Raw genomic sequence first — 19890 nt, forward strand, 5'->3', positions numbered from 1 at the left:
AAAAATGCTAATTTAGGAGAATTTGTTGCATGAAGGACTGCTGCCTGAATGGGAATAACATAAATGAAGAGAAAAGTTGCATTCAGAGAATGTGTACCGTTCAAATAAAATGTAGATATAGGATCGGGTAAAGAGATAAAAAACATTTTTATTTTAGAAAACTTTTAAGGTTTCTTTTGAATGTGAGAATTTGAGATTATTATCTCACCTACAGTTTACAGTTTGGTAGGCAGTTAGTTCTGTTTCTGCCTTGTGGAGGAAAATGCAAAGTAGTCATCTTTCAGTCATCCATTTAATCAAAATAAAAAAATCATCTCTGTGACTTGTTAACACAGCCAAGTGTTGTGAATCACTGTTGAATATCGACTCAGTTAATATTTCTTAAAAGCCTTCTTTGTACCTGGCACTCTGTAAGGTGTTTTCAAATGTTCTCATTTACATTCTTAGCAACCCTTATAAAGGTTTCATTATCCACATTTATAATAAAAGCTCATAGATGCTAAGTAACTTGGACATGGTTATATTAAGTAATAGAACTGGATCTTGAACCTGAGTCCTGTGTCTTATCATAGTCTTCTTGTATTGTCACTGTATTGGATATTAATAAATATTGAGAGTGAGACAGTCAACGTTTTGTCTTCCTTGGAAGTTTTTATTTGGATTTTTTCCCTCATTTGGTATGTCAGATAGGTGTCTGAATTGTTAAGTAACTTTAGTCTTTGAAATAAGGAGCAAAATTGCCTTTTAGAATTAAGCTACTGTGTATGTAATCATGTTATATCTGTGAAGAGTTTATCTTTCCCTTGGTAGCAGTTGTATATTAGGCTTTTCCAATTTGTTTTATGTTTCAAAATAATTTATTTTTCTTTTTCAGCTGGCTGCAATAAAACTTGGCCGATATGGAGAAGACCTTCTCTTCTATCTATATTACATGAATGGAGGAGATGTATTACAACTTTTAGCTGCAGTAGAGCTGTATGTTCACTATACTTTAATTACTTCTGTATTATCATGGATTGCTTTATATGATAACTAAGTTTTTTTATAAATATTCCAATAAGACTTTTTTCTTTATTTTTTTGAGATTTATTTGAGAGGCAGAGATGGAAAGGCAGAGGTGGAAAGAGAGAGAGAGAGAGATCTTCTATCCATTGATTCACTCCCCAGATGGCCATAATGGCCAAGGCCAGGCCAGAGCCAGGAGCCAGGAGCTTCCTCTGGATCTCTCGCAGGGGTGCAGGGGGCCAGTACTTGGGCCATCCTCTGCTGCCTTTCCAGGCGCATTAGCAGGGAACTGGATCGAAAGTGGAGCAGCTGGGAGTCAAACTGGCGCCTGTCTGGGATGTCGGCATTGCAGGCAGAGGCTTAACCTTCGGTGCCACAGCACCAGCTCCCAACTAAGTATTTTTAAGTGAAAATATTTAATTAAGAAATTTAAGTTGTTTTTCATTTAGTATGATGAATTTAATTTAGAGTGAAACCATATGCTACTATGGCTTCATAATTATACGTAAAAGGAATTTCAAACTTAAATAATGCTAAATTTATAAGGAGACAGAATCAGCTCAGCTCATGGATTTGGTGAATTTTTCTAAATAAAATAATTATAAGAATTTCATATTCTTAAGGAACTATATATGTTTATAATAAGACACTGAATATCATCATTTAGTAAGTACCTACTGAATATTATATAGGCAAGGCACTGTATATTTGTTGTGTGCTTTTAAGTACTGATAAGGTGAAAGCTACATTATCAGCAGCTTATTGGCCAATTTAAGTAGAAATTAAAGAAACTGATGTGTTGGGTACTGTTTTTTTCATATACCTATTTTTATCTGATGGTCTCAGATAAAGTTTTGTGTTACTTCTCCTATGTCCAATGGTAACAATGTTTTGTTACCAAGAGACTGTTTTGTTTGTTTATTTTTTCCCCAAAGAAACCTTTTATTTAGGGAATACAAACTCCATGCATTTAATAAAAACAGCTTTAGGAATATAGTGATTCTTTCCACCATACCTGCCCTCCTACCCTTCCTGCTCCTCCTACCATTCCCAGTCCCATTCTCCACTAAGATCCATTTTTAATTAACTTTATACACAGAAGACCAAGTCTATACTAAGTAAAGAGTTAAACAATTTGCATGGAACAATAAAAAAAAAAAAAAAACCTGTTCCTCAACAGTCAAGGCAAAGTCATTACATCTCGAAGTTAATTTCACTTTTTTTTTTTTGAAGAACTTAATTAACTTTAAAGAAGCAGCCGAGAATGATGCATCTTTTGTAAGCAATTAGACATAACTATGAGACATAAGACCTCCATTTAATATATTAAAAGAAAATCAGTCCTTGAGAACAAGTTTTATAATCAAGGAAGCACCTAAGAAAACAAGCAATGGAGTTGGACACTTAGACATAACTAAAACTTAGGGAACAAAGATATCCTCCACTAAATACACTAGAACAAATAAAGTCTTTGAGAACAAATTTTGCTGTTAACTCTCATAATACAACTCTTTGAGGACAGAGGTCCTGCATGCGAAGTTAGTGCACAGTGATACCTGTTGTTAATTTAGAGACTTCTATTTATTATGTTTACTCTAGAGTGAATTGCTGGTACAAATGTATAATTTTTTCTTATTTCTCAACTGCGATGATTAATTTTTCTCATATTTTCCCTTAATTTTGTAAAATACAGATCATTACCTGATCCTTTTGTTGCTAAGTGTAATATATATCAGTATTATATATAAATATATATATATATTCATTTCCTCATTCATCCATCTATAATTGGCAGTTCTGTTTCTTATTTATATTTCTCCAAACTACATTATTGTGTAGTTAGAATGAATTTACATGGTGGGTTGTTTTTGTGGGACTTTTTCCTCTGGATGTTACTTGCCCAGTTTGTGAATGGCATGGATTCTCATCGATTCTTGCTTGTTTTCTAATGGATATCCTCTAGCTTTTCAGAATTGAAGATCAGTGAATATATTTGAACAAAAATAGGACATTCATTAAGACTTTTAAAAGTGAATATTCTGTTTTCCATAGTTAGAAAATTATATGAATTCCAATTGTTAATTCAAATATACTTTGTATTTAATTCCTCATCAAATAATGTAAACAGTTGTGGTTTTTGTTTGTTTTAATGAATATCTCAGTATCTGTTGAATGTTAAAAAGAGCCAGAAAGGAGTGACATTTCTGGAACATGCTGTATCCTTATTTGGTCTGCCTAAGTTTTTTTCACTTTGCTCACAAAACTTTTTTTTTTTTTTAAACCTTTTAGGCTTTTATTTAGTGTGAAAGGTACATAGAAAAGTGAGGGCTTTAGTTCAGGTTAAAGTGAAGGGAAAATCTGGAAACTAGGGTAGCGTCCATACCAAGCAGAGAGCAGGCCAGAAGCCACGTGCAACAAGCGCCTGGAGCTGCTATCCACTGCTTATCACCGGCAGCAAAGCAGAGGCATGGAGCCTTTTGGGACGCGCCTTGCCTTTTATATATTTCTCACAGGGGAGTGGCTTGTGGGCAGGTGGGCGCTCAGGTATGGCCAGGTAGAGCATGATGTCACACAGGGGCATGCTGAGGGTATCAGGTAGGGTTGCTCACAGAACTTTTAAAGTCACATTTTGTTTATATAAAAAGTTTCTTAAGCTAAATAAAGGTGTCTGAATTTGTAAAATGTGTTATCTGGACAAATTAAGAAATTACTTTCCTATATTTATTTCAGTAGGGCTGTATGTAATAGCAATAAGGAGTCAGGATTAAGAAGCATGAGCAGTTATATATTTTATGTGTAATTTTTTTCTGAGAAAAATTTATAAAACAAAGCTGTGTGAGCCTCAAGAAAAATTAATTATCATTTTCTTTTAAAAATTGAAGTTTTAACCGTGATTGGAGATATCACAAAGAAGAACGAGTATGGATTACGAGGGCACCCGGCATGGAGCCAACAATGAAAACCAATACATACGAGAGGGGAACATATTACTTCTTTGACTGTCTTAACTGGAGGAAAGTAGCTAAGGTATATTTCTTTCCTTATGTAAATGTTTAAAGCTAGACTTGCAAAAAGAATTGTTGTCTTTGATTTGTTTATATGCACCAGTATATCCATGTGCTAGATATTTGTCAAGTCTTGGTGTCTCCACTTCTCCTTTGGTAGGAGAGTGTCTAAAAATAGTTCATTTCACTAACAGGAAAACTATTGAACTTGGTAAGAGATTCTGTAATTTTGCACAAACCTTGGTAACATTTGCAATGTTTTTGTCTAATGAATTGTAAAATAAAGATACTCACTTCCAACTCCAGTCATGTATTTATCTATCTTTATATTGTTACTTTATGTAAGTATGAAATTATCCTAGCAGTATTGCTTTTCTTTCATTTCAAAGATTTATTTATTTTGAAAGTCAGAATGACAAGAGAGGGATTTTTCATCTACTGGTTCACTCCCTAAATAGTCAAAATAGCCAGGGCTGGGCCATGCTGAAGCCAGGAGCCAGGAGCTAGGAGCTTCATCCAGGTCTCCCATGTGGGTAGCAGGGGTCCAACCACTTGGGCCGTCATCTGCTTCTTTTGCTAAGCCTTTAGCAGGGAGCTGGGTCAGAAGTGAAGCAGCCAGGACACAAACTGCTGCCTATGTGGGATGCTGGCATTGCAGGTGGTAGCTTTACCTGCTATGCCACAATACCAGCCCCAGGAATATTGCCTTTTTTTTATTTTTTGACAGGCAGAGTTAGACAGTGAGAGAGAGAGAGACAGAGAGAAAGGTCTTCCATTGGTTTACCCCCCCAAGTGGCTACTACGGCCGGTGCGCTGCGCCAATCCGAAGCCAGGAGCCAGGTGCTTCCTCCTGGTCTCCCATGTGGGTGCAGGGCCCAAGGACCTGGGCCATCCTCCACTGCCTTCCCGAGCCACAGCAGAGAGCTGGGCTGGAAGAGGAGCAACTGGGATAGAATTCGGCGCCCCGACTGGTACTAGAACCTGGGTTGCCGGCGCCGCAGGTGGAGGATTAGCCTGGTGAGCTGCGGTGCTGGCCCAGGAATTTTGCTTTTTTATACATAAATTCATAGCACAAAAGAACTGTGAATTTTTCTTTGCAAATCATTTAAAGAAAGAAAATTGCAACCATCACTCTTCTATGACTAGTATACTAAATACTGAGGAGAGATTTGGTATAGATAAAAGTTATTTTTTTCTAATTAGAAATGCCTTCATAACTGTTCCATGTACAAAATTTCCATCAGTATCAGTTTCAGCATGGTTCACATGTGTGTTTTGTGCCTTGTGTGTACCTTATTTATGTAGTGTAGAATATAACTTAGATCATCTGATTTCCCAACTCCAAGATTTCTCAGAATGCATCTTTAATTCTGAACTGAAGAGTTAGTTTTACTTGTTTTAAGTAAATTTAAACAGAAAGGAAAAATCTCTAACTAGTTCTTTGTACAGATTTTTAAAATTTTATTTGGTTCTTAAAAATCAGCTTTACAAAACTGATAAAAATATTATAAGAATACAGGGTAGGCCGGCGCCGCGGCTCACTAGGCTAATCCTCCGCCTTGCAGCGCTGGCATACCGGGTTCTAGTCCTGGTTGGGGCGCCGGATTCTGTCCCGGTTGCCCCTCTTCCAGGCCAGCTCTCTGCTGTGGCCTGGGAGTGCAATGGAGGATGGCCCAAGTGCTTGGGCCCTGCACCCCATGTGAGACCAGGAGAAGCACCTGGCTCCTGCCTTCGGATCAGCACGGTGCGCCGGCCGCAGCGGCCATTGGAGGGTGAACCAACGGCAAAGGAAGACCTCTCTCTCTCTCTCTCTCTCTCTCACTCTCTCACTATCCACTCTGCCTGTCAAAAATAAAAAATAAAATAAAAAAAAAGAATACAGGGTAAAATGCTTGCTAGATATTTACCACAAAAAAGTTTTATATTCCAAGAAGATATCATGTAGAGCTTGAAAAAAGTAAAAGGAAAATATGAGCCAAACAAAAAAAAGCAAACGAATACACACAAGAATCTGAATTTATTATTATTATTCTATTACTGTTATTGTTATTATTATTTAGGTGTTTCTCAGTGGGTATTCAGTTTCAAACCAAGCCCATATACTGTATATGAGTATTTTAACAACTCTAATTAATATGAGTATCTTGGTTGTAAAAGGTACATCCATGTCTTAACCTTTTAGTTAAATAGAAATAATTACATTAATTTTAAAAAGTATGAGAGTACATTTTTTAAAAAATTTTTATTTATCTGAAAGTCAGAGTTACACAGAGAAAAGAGGCAGAGAGAGCGAGAGAGACAGAGAGGGAGGTCTTCCATCCACGGTTCACTCCCCAGATGGCCGCAACGGCTGGAGCTGCGCTGATCCAAAGCCAGGAGCCAGGAGCTTCTTTTGGGTCTCCCACGTCGGTGCAGGGGCCCAAGGACTTGGGCCATCTTCTACTGCTTTCCCAGGCCATAGCAGAGAGCTGGATCAGAAGTGGAGCAGCCGGGTCTCAAACCGGCGGCCATATGGGATGCCTGCGCTTCAGGCCAGGGTGTTAGCCCACTGCACCACAGCGCCAGCCCGGAGACTACATATTTTACCCACTGTTTTAAGAAATGTAATCTTTTTGTCTTGGTTTTGAACTTAACTCTCGCTGCTATTTGTGCTTTAACCTGGTACAAGTTTCCTTTCCACATGTTTTCTTTTCCATAGACTGTAGATGTTATTTTCCTGTAAGTTATTATGAAGATTAATTGATTATACACACAAACTGAATCCAGTGCTGGGCACATACTGTGTATTTGATACTTGGTGGTAGTTGTCATAGTTTTGTTGTGGTTTTATCATCATTGTTCTTACAGTTTACTGCTGTTCTTCCAAAGTTGGAAAAATTGTACTTGACGGTTGTTAGGTTAGGTCATTAGTTCTCAAACTTTAGCTTGCATCAGAATCACCTGGAGGCCTTTTTAAAATACAGATTTCTGGGCTATATGTACTTCCATTGTTTCTGATCTCCTATGTGTATGTATGGGATCTGAGAATGTGCTTCCCTAGCAAGCCCCCACGTGATACCAATGATGATGCTGTTCCTCGTGTAGGGCCACACTTTAAGAGCATCTGAATTAGGTGGTACTGCAGAAGAGAAAAAGTACCTTTGGAGGGGAGAAAGGTTATATTTTAAGTAACCAAATACTCTTCATTGCATTTGAAACTTTTTGTTCAATTTCAGTGTGTATTCTAAATTTATATAAGCAAAAAGAATGGATCTTTTTTTGCCGGGGATAGCTATATAGTTTTAGTTCATTAGATATATGTGAGCAAATCCACTTTTGTAAGAATCAGTTTTTCAGAATTCAACTCCTCCTGTTAAGTCAAATATTTGGTAACAATGGCCGGCACCGCGGCTCACTAGGCTAATCCTCCACCTTGCGGCGTTGGCACACCGGGTTCTACCTGGTCAGGGCGCCGGATTCTGTCCCCGTTGCCCCTCTTCCAGGCCAGCTCTCTGCTGTGGCCCGGGAGTGCAGTAGAGGATGGCCCAAGTGCTTGGGCCCTGCACCCCATGGGAGACCAGGATACCAGGATAAGCACCTGGCTCCTGCCATCGGATCAGCGCGGTACGCCGGCCGCAGCGCACCAGCCGCGGCGGCCATTGGAGGGTGAACCAACGGCAAAGGAAGACCTTTCTGTCTCTCTCTCTCACTGTCCACTCTGCCTGTCAAAAAAAAAAATTTTTTTTGGTAACAACTTAAACGTTAATATAAAATTCCTCAACTTTCCCACAAAAGCAGTAAATGTCATATATTATTATTGTCATATATATGTTATTGAGAAATAATATCACTAGATTATTCCATATTATACTTCCACCAGGTTAAAGCATAAGATATCTTTCTAGGTAACAATTTGATATCCATGCAGACTGATACTGTTAGAAATGATTTTTGTAATGATGGCAAACAAGCAGAATTACTGGTTTCTGTGAGGCATTAATAAGCAGCTCACTTCTTGATTATTTGATATAGAGCATGAACTTTTGGAGTTGTATTACTTTCACAGCATAGATTTTTTTACAATGGCTTTTTGTTTCAAGAATGTGTTCCATGTTTTCCCAGAAATTTGATTAGGAAGTCAGAAATCTGTGTTCTTTTCATAGTACATTTATTAACAGAATTCATCAGAGCACAAGATATATTAGTACATTGGGTCTCAAGTTAACTTAAAGATCCCCATGTATAAAGTGGTGAAATTTACTGTTACAAGTAAAGAACATATATTACATAGCTTCAACTCATTATAAGAAGCCTGCAGTATGAATTAGTATTATACCTAAAGGCTTAGAAGGTATTGATTTGATCTTGACTATAATCTTAGTTTTCATTCACAGTAATTTGCGTGATCATTTTTTTCTTCAAATCATTTATTATTTTGATAGAATTGTAATAATAGGTTATGAAGTAGATAATTTAAAGCATGTATTTATACCCTTAAATTTTTTGTTCCTGAATTCTGGGATTCGTTTCAGTATTTATAGACTTCCTTTACATCAATAATTTATGTAAATAAAAATTTTGATATTGATTTGCTTATTCTGTGTTTTTAAGTAATCTTAACTTTTTAACAGGCCATATTATCCTATGTAATTTTGCTAAAGTGACACATCCCACTAATTTGTGGTAATTCAAATAGTATATGTAATCTTGATGTGTAAAATTTTTGAAATAATTTCTTCCACAAAATTTTTAGGTGATAGAAGCAGTCCTGTTTCCAGTAGTTTTCCCAGCATCTTAAATATTTAAGGATTATCTTAGTCTGACTTTAGGTTGTAAAACTAAGAGAATTTCTAATGCTTAGTATTTACTACATTGCAGCCTGATATAAATGTGTTTTTTTTTTTTTTTCATTAATTTTGCTAGTACACTTCAGTACTATCTTTAAACATAGCACTCAGGGTCTTATTAAAAAATATTTCTAATAATTATATGTAAGGTAATTTATCATTTTCTTCCTAAATCTTAAAATACATTTATTATAATTAAAAGAGGACTTTTTAAAAAATTTTTTGAGAAAACATTCCTGCAGTATATATTTGTCTCTTAAAGCAGTGATGACATTAACACTTTTGTAATAATGATTTTACTTGATAATCTGAATCTAGTGTATAACTTCAGTTTTACTTAAAATAAAACATGTAACATTTTGAGACTACCTAGCCTAATTTCAATAGAAAAACTGAAAACATTAAAAGATGTTTAAAAGTACCTATAGCTCTTTGTATCTTTTTAAATTATAATATTGTTATAAAAATTTTCCATTAACAGCAAATATATATAGACCCTATAATATATAATTTTAAAATACTATTTAAAAAATTATGTGTTTTGATCCTGAAATGAAGAATGCTTGTGTTAATAATTCATTGGTTGTTAATTTACATACCTGTTAGGGGACTGGCACTATCCTAAACGGTAGGTAGTGATATACAAAACAGGCACACTTCCTACTGCTACAGAATCTACAGTGGTATGCATATGTGTGGTATATGTATACATGTAAGATAAACATGTAGGCCAGCATCGCGGCTCACTAGGGTAATCCTCCGCCTTGCAGCGCTGGCACACCGGGTTCTAGTCCTGGTCGGGGCGCCGGATTCTGTCCCGGTTGCCCCTCTTCCAGGCCAGCTCTCTGCTGTGGCCCGGGAGTGCAGTGGAGAATGGTCCAAGTGCTTGGGCCCTGCACCCCATGGGAGACCAGGAGAAGCACCTGGCTCCTGCCATCTGATCAGCGCGGTGCACCGGCTGCAGCGCGCTGGCCGCGGCGGCCATTGGAGGGTGAACCAATGGCAAAGGAAGATCTTTCTCACTGTCCACTCTGCCGGTCAAAAAAAAAAAAAAAGATAAACATGTAAAAGAGCTATGCTATCAACAATCAAACTAAAGAGATACCAGGGTATTCAAAGCTTTTTGTGATTTAAGAAGAATAAAATACATACAAGACAAGAAGAAAAGAATAAATAACAGTAGAAGACAGAATTAGACCTGTATAAATCTAAATTTCTTATATACAAGAGTCTTTGAAGTTTTTTAAAATTAATTTATCATGTTAAAACTATTTGTACTCCTGGGTCCAGCACTGTGGCACAGTGTAGGCTAAACCTCCACCTGTGGTGCCAGCATCCCATATGGACCACTGGTTCATGTTCTGGCTACTCCTCTTCCGATCTAGCTGTCTGCTTACAGTCTGGGAAAGCAGTGGAAGATGGCCCAGATCCTTGGGCCCCTACGCCTATATGGGAAACCCAGAAGAAGCTCCTGGCTCCTGGCTTCAGATCAGCTCAGCTCCCTCCGTTGTGGCCATTTGAGAAGTGAACTAGGGAGTGGAGGACCTTTCTCTCTTTCTCTCCCTCTCTTTATAACTACCTCTCAAATAAATAAATAAAATCTTAAAAAAATTTACATTCAAGGGAAGAAATTATGTAGATGGGTGATATTATACTAATACAGTTATAGTACATTATTGTGAACCAAATTTTAATTTTATGGAACTTTGGATAGTGGACCTTATCATTTGTCAAATGTACAAGTAGAATTTTCCCCCATAACTGCATACTTTGGAAACTAAGATACCAATTTTAATTTCAGAAGAATTTAACAAGATGTTTTCTGCACTAATTTGGATAATTAGGTATACAATCAAATTATTTTAATTCTTAGGTGAGGAGAGGGAAAATAGTGGCTACACAGGCTACACAATTAGCAGTGATATCATGGTTGTAGTGATTCTGGGATTAAAGAGTTTGATAAGCCTTAAACCCCTCTTTCTTAATTTCTCTGTCATTCATAAAATGGGAGCCATTTTAGGTTAAAATCACCATGATGTACATTTTTTTTTTTTGGTAAACTTTTGTCAGGATCAGTTTTCTCAATGTTTGTTCTAGTTTGCAGTGAAATGAAGTCAATCAGTTTTCAATCTAGAGGTAAAAATTTTAAAAGCAGTATGTTACACTGACCGATGTAGGCTAACCCTAGGTGTGCTTTCTCTTAGATAAGCAAGTTACTTGTAAGCCTCATTGTCCTCAGGTGTTAGTGAAGATGATAATGTTGACTTTACAGAGTTACTGTAAAGAATATAATAAGCTGTCCTTAAATTTTAAATACTTGGTTCTGTATCTCAAATTTAGATCCTTATGGCCTAAGTTTTTTAATTTAATGGAAATTTTCACTCAGTTCAATAATGAAAACATTCATTATAGAATCAATTTGATACAAGACACATAAGGTAAAATATGTTAACTCACGGTTGCTAATATTACTTGTTGGCTTAATCATCAATAACACATTATATATTAAGGTTTTTAATTCTTTGAATGGGATTATACTATTGTAGAATCAGAAGTTTTAGTGCCCCTGCCTTCTAGGCTTGCAGAGGATTTTTTTGGTATATAGGATTTTTAAATGCATTCTGCATCTCTAATACTAACCTTGGGGGGATTACCATTCTTTAATTTTAAGACTTATGAAATTAGTATTTTGAAAGTTTGATTGAAATGAGGGTATCCTAGTTAGCCTTTAAATATGCCTGCAGCAAAACCACTAATTTTGGATGGCAGTTGAATTATCTGTAAGTCAGAATTTAGGATTTGTGAAATGGGAAGTTTGGAGATGTGTGTGTTTTAAGATGATTTTTTTCTCCAGGTTTGAATGAGAATAGAAAAACTATGTATTGCTTTTTAAATGTGTGATAACAATCATTTGGAGAATTCTTAATTTCTAAATATTTTTCATGGACAAAAGGTAATTTTCATTGAAGAGGACTTTAGATATCCTATCATTCTTATCACTTTATATTAGAGGCATAGTAATTTCTTCCATTTTAAAATTTCTATTTTTAAATAAAAATGCACAGAATTTCAGTATCATAAACTAAATGTCCATGAATAATGTAATGACAGAAAGTCTTTATTTTTGTACTTACCGGATTGAAACTATAGCACATTATTTTTCTGCAAGTTGTATTTTACCTAGAGGAGAAAAAGTGTGTGTCTAAGTCATTATATCTGTGTCTTATTCATTCTTAGATGTGTAGGTATTTTAGTTGTGTAGGTACGAAATATTTTGGCAAAAATTTAAGATCAAAACAGAGAAAATTATCTCATTTCTTGAATTTGTGTTTTTAGGAGTTCCATCTGGAATATGACAAATTAGAAGAACGGCCTCACCTGCCATCCACCTTCAACTACAACCCTGCTCAGCAAGCCTTCTAAAAAGACTTCCCTTTTCTCGGGGTATGGCTGTCTCAGCACAATACTCAACATAACTGCAGAACTGATGTGGCTCAGGCACCCTGGTTTTAATTCCTTGAGGATCTGGCAATTGGCTTACACAAAGGGTCACCATTTGAGGTCCTGCCTTACTAATTATGTGCTGCCCAACAACTAAATTTATAATTTGTTTTTCTCTAGTTTGAGCAGGGTCTGAATTTTTTCATTTATTTTCTTTTTGCCAGCAGACAAACTTGAGTCTGTAAAGACAAGCAAGTACTGACAGAAGTTTACCATTTAGTTTCTAAAATGTAAAAAAGAGAAAACCCACAAAAGACTCAACAAAATTAGACCACAAAATTTGCATTGTTCATTGTAGCACTATTGGTAATAAAATAACAAATGTTTGTCATTTTTATGTGAAGATCCTTCTCGTATTTCATTTGGAAAGATGAGCAAGGTCTGCTTCCTTCATTTTACTTCCCCTTCTGTTTTTGAAAGGCAGTTTCGCCAAGCTTAACGCAAGAATATCTGACTGTTTCGAAGAAAGATATTGCCACAATCTCTGGATGGTTTCCAGGGTTGTGTTATTACTGAGCTTCATCTTTCCAGAATGAGCAAAACACTGTCCAGTCTTTGTTACGATTTTGTAATAAATGTGTACATTTTTTTTAAATTTTTGGACATCACATGAATAAAGGTATGTATGTACGAATGTGTATATATTATATATATGACATCTATTTTGGAAAATGTTTGCCCTGCTGTACCTCATTTTTAGGAGGTGTGCATGGATGCAATATATGAAAATGGGACATTCTGGAACTGCTGGTCAGGGGACTTTGTCGCCCTGTGCACTAAAGGGCCAGATTTTCAGCAGCCAAGGACATCCATACCCAAGTGAATGTGATGGGACTTAAAGAAGTGAACTGAGACAATTCACTCTGGCTGTTTGAACAGCAGCATTTCATAGGAAGAGAAAAAAAGATCAATCTTGTATTTTCTGACCACATAAAGGCTTCTTCTCTTTGTAATAAAGTAGAAAAGCTCTCCTCACTGCAGTGTTGACTTTGATTTGAAATTGTGAAATTATTTCTTCAACATGAAAAGTAGACCTAAAAAACTGAAGTTTTACAAATATCAAACTGAATGGTGTGACTAAATTTGAAATGTCTTTCTTTCAGCTATCAACAAGTAATTTAATGGAATGATGGTGAACCATTTTACTTGTGGGTTAAAATGTAGACATTTTTAATATTAACCAGTGAGAACTATTTTTTAAATGAATTATGGCAGTGTTAGAAATTAAACATCCTGAACGTTCTTGGGACACATCAGGATACTTTCCTCTGTGAGAAATTTACGAGAAATTTCTCGATAGACATTTGAGGTTTATTTTTATGAAGTAATGTGCAAATTAAGGTAAGCCAAAAGGTGGAGTTGGGTAGACTTTACCTTCGGTTTGCTGATCTGGATATTTCATATTTAGAAGTTGATGGATTCTTTTCTCATCTAAATATAAACACTGTATTTTAAAATGTCTGAAGACTAAAGGTACCAAAGCAGAACTATATCAAGTAGAAAAAAGGCAGTGTTTTGATTCTTTACATTTTTGTTTTTAACCTATTTTTCTATGAAAAGTGAAAATTCTGTTGACATTTACCAAATCATGTTTGAAAACTAAACATTTATGACATTGCTTTGTTTGTGTATCAGAAATATTAAGTGAACTAAAGTTTACCTTTTTCTATGTATTTTGAGATATTGAGAAACTGACATAAAAATATCAGGGTTTTTTTTTTTATCTTTTAAAATTAAACCAAAGTATCTCTTCATTAAGAACAATGGCACTTATGTGATTATAGTTTTAACTATTGTGGAAAAAATTTTCACAAACTACTATACCATATTTGACATAAACCAGAGTCACATGCTAGAAATCAACTTCTTTTTAAAAAAATAAAGATAACATGTTTTCATATAATTCACTTTGTAAAATGGAACTTTCCTCTGTAACCACAAAAAATAGATGGGAAGAAAAAGACAATAGAAGGAGATCTGTATTCTTATGAGTTCAAATCTGAGAGTTAAGTCTGAGCTGAGGCAGGATGGTGACTGGTACTGTGTAAATGATGAAAAACAGGATGACTTACGTCAAGTTGGTTATTGTCTTGGGTCTAATTTTTTCTTTTTTTAACTGCCCCATACAAAGTGTTAAGTGTATACTTTCTCAGTTTTCTGAGATCTTTTTATCCTTAATCATCAAAATGAGGAAACACTCTGATGTGAACCTTTTTATAACTCCTTAATATCAGAACTTACCATGTTTTTGGGTTCAAATACAAGTTTCAAAGTTCTATTTAAAGTTTTTAAAAATTTATTTAACTCTTTAATATAACATATTGTTATATTAATTGGTATTATATGATTATAAAAAGTTGAGATTGACCTAAACTAATTCTGTTTCACACTTTTTTTCTTAGGTTTATTTGTTAACTTCTCCCTGTAGCTGGTGAAGTGGATGTTTTATACTGTGTTACATTAATTTTGATAAACTATAATTGGCTTTCTCAAAATAAAAGGTGTTTAGTTGCAAAGGGAAATCCTTTATTAAACTGATAAATTAAACTGATAATTAACTGATAAAGCTTCATTTTCAGGGTTTTTTCACCACACAAGTAATTTTCCTTAGATACAGTTTTTATTAAAAACTGAAATTTAGGGTTCTTACAGTAAATATAAAGTCAACAACATAACTGATTTTTCCTTTTTGACACAGAAGTTGGGACACAACAGGTGCTTGACAAATAATATTTGGTATTAATATTTCAGTTTGAAAATGTACATATTAAAGCATTGAGGCTTTAATTTATCTTTTGCCATCATTTTATTTCACAAGAATTCTTTCAAGCATTTTCAGTTAACTTAAAAATTAAAACCTTTTCCACTGTACCCTTTCCATTTGGTTCCTCTGAATCCTCTTTCATTCACAAAGCATAGAATGAAAATTGCTGACAAAATGTATGCCATCTGAGCGTTACTGTAAAGGAGCACTCACTTCAGCTGGGTTAGGTTTGCTTAATAGCAGCAGTTTCGCAGAGTTGTTGAGAACCTAAAAGTGTGAAAATGAAGAGGATGTTTGTGTTAAATGTTCTCTTAAACCTGGTTTATCTGTGTAATTAATAAAGAAGTCCTAGAAATATCTTCTGCTAGGTTTCATGAACATAGTCCATGAAGCATGAGATAAGGCAGACATTAAAATGTCTTTACTTTGTAAATGGTAGATCCTGATGGCGTGTCACAAGCTCTGTCCTTGCCCCTGGCATTACCAGTGAATTAGATCTTACTGTGAATAGATGACAGGTCTGGGAAATGATGCAAATAAACACATTGAAAGTGAAAATTGGGATCTAAATCTAACCCAGTTGTTTGTTCAGTTGAACCAAATAGTATACACTGAATAAGGATAATTATTTAGTTTTGCAGTTTGGTTGGTAAAAGAATAAATAAAAGATGATGGAATGTAACATCCCCTAAAGTGATTTGTATGTAGGTGAATATGAATTCTGATTCTGTTGCCAAAAATACTGATGTAATCTTCATCTGTATTAAGAAAAGTATAGTCTCAGAGCAAGTTAAGAAGCTCCACTGTCTTGAAACAGTCATGCCACACATCTGAAATGTCAGGTCCAATTTGAAGAGTGTTATTTTTAGAGCTACCATGTCTAGCGTAGGCAGAAGGGGAGGGAGATGTGGCCTGCCTTACAGCGCCAAACAATCTATCAGTGTTTTCACACACAAAAAAAGTTACTATATCCTGTGTGAATAGCATTATGAGGCAGAGTTTTATCTTCCCCATTTTGCAGAAAGTATCCCCTCAAAAAGGAGTAGGAATGTTTGCTAGTAGAGGTAAGCTTTGGAAATACGGTACTTGTCTTCAGGTATCAGATTCAAGAGCTATTAATCAAAGGCAGAGTATGTTCATTTGTTTGACTAAAGAGTATGGCCAGGACCAATAAGAGAAAGATTTTTTTTTGCACTATTTCTAAGTAGCTGAGTCTGACAAGATTTTGAAGCAAGTTCCTTTGGAAGGCATTAGATTCACCCTCATAGAACATTTCCAAGAAGAGACTGGACCATATTCTGTGCCTGAGGTACAGAATTGAACTGAATGGTTTTGGTTTGTGTGTGGTCCATTCAAAAAGTGTTAAAGGACATGAGGTAATTAGTGTTATTTCAATACGTCCAATTGCCAACCATTGTAAAGCACACCATTTTACATACCACCAAAGTAAAAACTCTGTTAAACTGACAAGCCACCCATTATAAAATACATCACAGTTTCAAAGAGGTTATGTGAGGAAAGAATACATCTTAGAATTGATGAGACTGGCCACTTTGAAAAGGAATGCCTAAAAGACAACTAAAGGGAGACCATTGTTCTGCTTTCAAGTAGAGGAAGGACTTAAATGAGAAACGCAAGTCATAAACCAACAGGTGGAAGCTTAGGTAAAATTTGGTTCTATATTTAGGTGCTGTCCCACAATACTAGCTCTTGCATGAAATAGGGATTCTATCAATAAAAACGTTCAAGCAGAAGCTGGACGACTGTTAGGATTGACATTGACAGGACCATTGATTGATTAGAAAGTTGGATTTTGGTAAGTTCCTGGTCTCCTTCTGGGGAGCTGGTCTTAAGACATGTTCTGTGAATATGGATAAAGTTTATTTAAAATTATTGTATCTTTGGAAGGGAAATTAAGTAAAAAACATTGTTAAATGCAGTTTTGTTTGACTTACCTGTTTTGCTTTCCGACATCAGGAACAAGAACATAAAACCTTCATAAAACACGACAGATACTCAACCACATGTATATGTAAAATCACCAAATATGTATGCATAGTGTTCAGTTCTGCATTCAAAGGAGACAGTTTTTATGCTCTGAGGTAAAGCCTGGCATCATACATGGCATTAGTGTGCAGTATTTTTCTTGTAGCACTGATCACATAAATTAGGTTGAGCAGTATTATTTCTTATTTAAAAAGGAAATTAATCATTCAGCTTGATGTAGAAAAGCCACAATTTGGATTGAGATAACTGAGTGGACTCACCATAGTCAGAAGTTAGCCTCCAGTTTGGTAATTTTGAAACGAATGTGTTTTAAGTATCATGTGGGGATTGTGTTGAAAATGTTTATTTTAGGCCTCACATTCTTTTTTTTTAGATTTATTTTTATGTATTTGAAAGAGTTATAGAGAGAGGTAGAGACAGAGAGAGAGAGGTCTTCCATCCACTAGTTCACTCCCCAGATGGCCACAACGGCCGGAGCTGCGCCTATCTGAAGCCAGGAGCCAGGAGTTTCTTTTGGATCTCCAACGTGGGTGCAGGGGCCCAAGGACCTGGGCCATCTTCAACTGCTTTCCCAGGCCATAGCAGACAGCTGGATCAGAAGAGGGGCAGCCAGGACTAGAACCAGCACCCATATGGGATGCTGGTGCTTCAGGCCAAGGTTTTAACCCACTGTGCCACAGCGTCAGCCCCTTAGGTCTCATTTTCAAATGTGGATTTTTGAATGTTTAAGGAGAGGCCAGGAACGTGTTAGTTCAGCAAGTGCTACAAGTAATTTCTGAAGTTAGGGACCCACCAGCCATACTGAAAGACACTTCACTTTGCCTACTGTACAAGTGCTAACTAGAATGAGCTTCTGGTGAAATTCCACTAAAATCATCTTGGGGTAATCCCTATGTGTCTAAGGCATTCATTTACTTTTTTCTGTACCCAGTGTTGTAGTGCAGAGACCCTATTACAATCATTTATTAGCAGAACAGGAGGAAAGCTGAATTCATTCCCTCAAGTACAAAACAGCAAAGATTCTTTTACCTCAACTATTTTCTGGAACAGAAATATTCCAATGTGGGACACTGGCATCCCAACTGCCTGGCCAAATGTACTTCTCATTTTTTGTTCTTGAGATTTATCTTAGTTTTCATTTCCAAGGCCAGATGGGTACCTATCATACCACAAATGTTTTGGGGTCTTGTTGGTTAGGAGAAGTGAAATTGATTTTGTTGGCCCCAAAGTGTTATCTTCATCCCTTGAGAAAATTTACTGAAGAAAACAAGTAGTTCTTCACTGTGAATCAGAGCTGGTGTCATTTGCATAAACATTTCCTGAAAGGTAATGTTTTGGTATTTTACATTAGTTGCTTTTGGCCTTAGGGACATTTTCCTCGCACCATTTAATTTTTTAAAAGTTTATTTGAAAGAAAGCTCCCATCTGTTGGTTCACTCCTCAAATGTACAGTCCAGAGGTGGGGAGCCACGCAAGGAGCCGGGAACTCAACCCAGGTCTCCCAGTTATGTGGCAGGAACACAGTTCTTTGAGCCAGGGGCTGCAATGGATGGAAGCTGAAGTGAGGAGCTAGAACCAGGAACTGAGAGCCCAGGCACTCAGATGTGGAACATGATATCTCAACTGCTAGCCTAATGCCTGCTTTCATGTAATTTAATTTTTTGAAGTTAGGATAAACGACTTTCTTCAGGCCAGTCTGGTGCCCACTAAAGATACTTTTGGTAATAACATATGAGAATTCTTCAAGCATTTTAAATGCAATGCCTCTAATTTCAAGGGTGATATAATGTCCACAAATGGCTGGGTTTGCTCGGTTCTTTTTAGAATCAGGCCTCATGATATTCATGTAATGGAAAAACTTCTTAAACCTTTAGTCTTCAAAATTATACATCTTGATGAGAAAACATTACATGAAGGAATGACATAAATAGTTTCGTCTTGTGTATAAAAATAAAGATTTGGGGCAGCCAGAATGTTTCAAAGCTACCTTTAAATCTGTTACATACTGAACATTTATTTTAAGATGCAGTTTTAATTACCACATGTATAACAGTACATCAAAATGGGCTGTCTTTTGAGTTAAGTATTTTTCTTTAAAGACATTATTTTGGATGCTTTAAGTAACCTACTCAAATGATTCAAATTCTTCAAATATGTTATTTTATTTCATAAAAATTACACTTTGGTTTTCAAAAATGTAAGTCATGTTACTCTGCTCCAAAATGTGATTTCTAGATTTCTTTTTAAATATAAAATTTGGTGTAAATTTTTAACTTTTTTGTTTTTGTAGAGACAGAGCTCCCTTCCACTGGTTCCCTTCCTAAATGTTTGTGACAGCCCGTCAGGGCCAGAACTCAACCCAGGTCTCCCACTTGGATGACAGAGACCCCAGTACATGAGCCATCCACCACTGTCTCCTAGGGTGTGCATTAGCACAAAACTGAAACCCTGAGTTGAGCCCTGGAACTCAGATCCAGGCACTGTGGTATGGTATGTGGGTGTTTCAACCAGTGTCTTAACAGCTTAACGCCAAGTGCTGGTGCCTCGTACTGTTTTCAGTTCACTTTCAGTAATTTAATAGATCTAAAATTTGAATGGGGCCTGCATTGTGGCACAGCGGGTTAAACTGCTGCTTGTAATGTTGGCATACCCTAAGACTGCTGGCTTGAGTCCCTGCTACCCTGCTTTGGATCTAGCTCCCTGCTAATGTGTCTGGGAAAGCAGCAGAAGATAGCCCAAGACCCTGGGCCCCTGCCACCCACGTAGGATACCCAGATGGAGT

General features: G+C 36.3%; 1 protein-coding gene across 9 annotated transcripts in view; it reads left to right on the top strand.

Moving 5' to 3' along the window:
• Positions 1-13312, top strand: part of CNOT2 (CCR4-NOT transcription complex subunit 2) — a 121679-nt gene extending 108367 nt beyond the window's left edge. For all 9 annotated transcript variants that reach the window (XM_002711329.5, XM_070052629.1, XM_008256781.4 and 6 more), the window contains 3 exons: positions 875-975; positions 3888-4032; positions 12173-13312. In XM_002711329.5, coding sequence (XP_002711375.1) covers positions 875-975; positions 3888-4032; positions 12173-12259 — 333 coding nt within the window. In that variant the 3' untranslated portion in view covers positions 12260-13312. The remainder of the gene's footprint in view (positions 1-874; positions 976-3887; positions 4033-12172) is intronic.
• The last annotated feature ends 6578 nt before the right edge of the window (positions 13313-19890 follow it).

The sequence above is a fragment of the Oryctolagus cuniculus genome, chromosome 11, assembly GCF_964237555.1.
Source record: "Oryctolagus cuniculus chromosome 11, mOryCun1.1, whole genome shotgun sequence".
NCBI lineage: Eukaryota > Metazoa > Chordata > Mammalia > Lagomorpha > Leporidae > Oryctolagus > Oryctolagus cuniculus.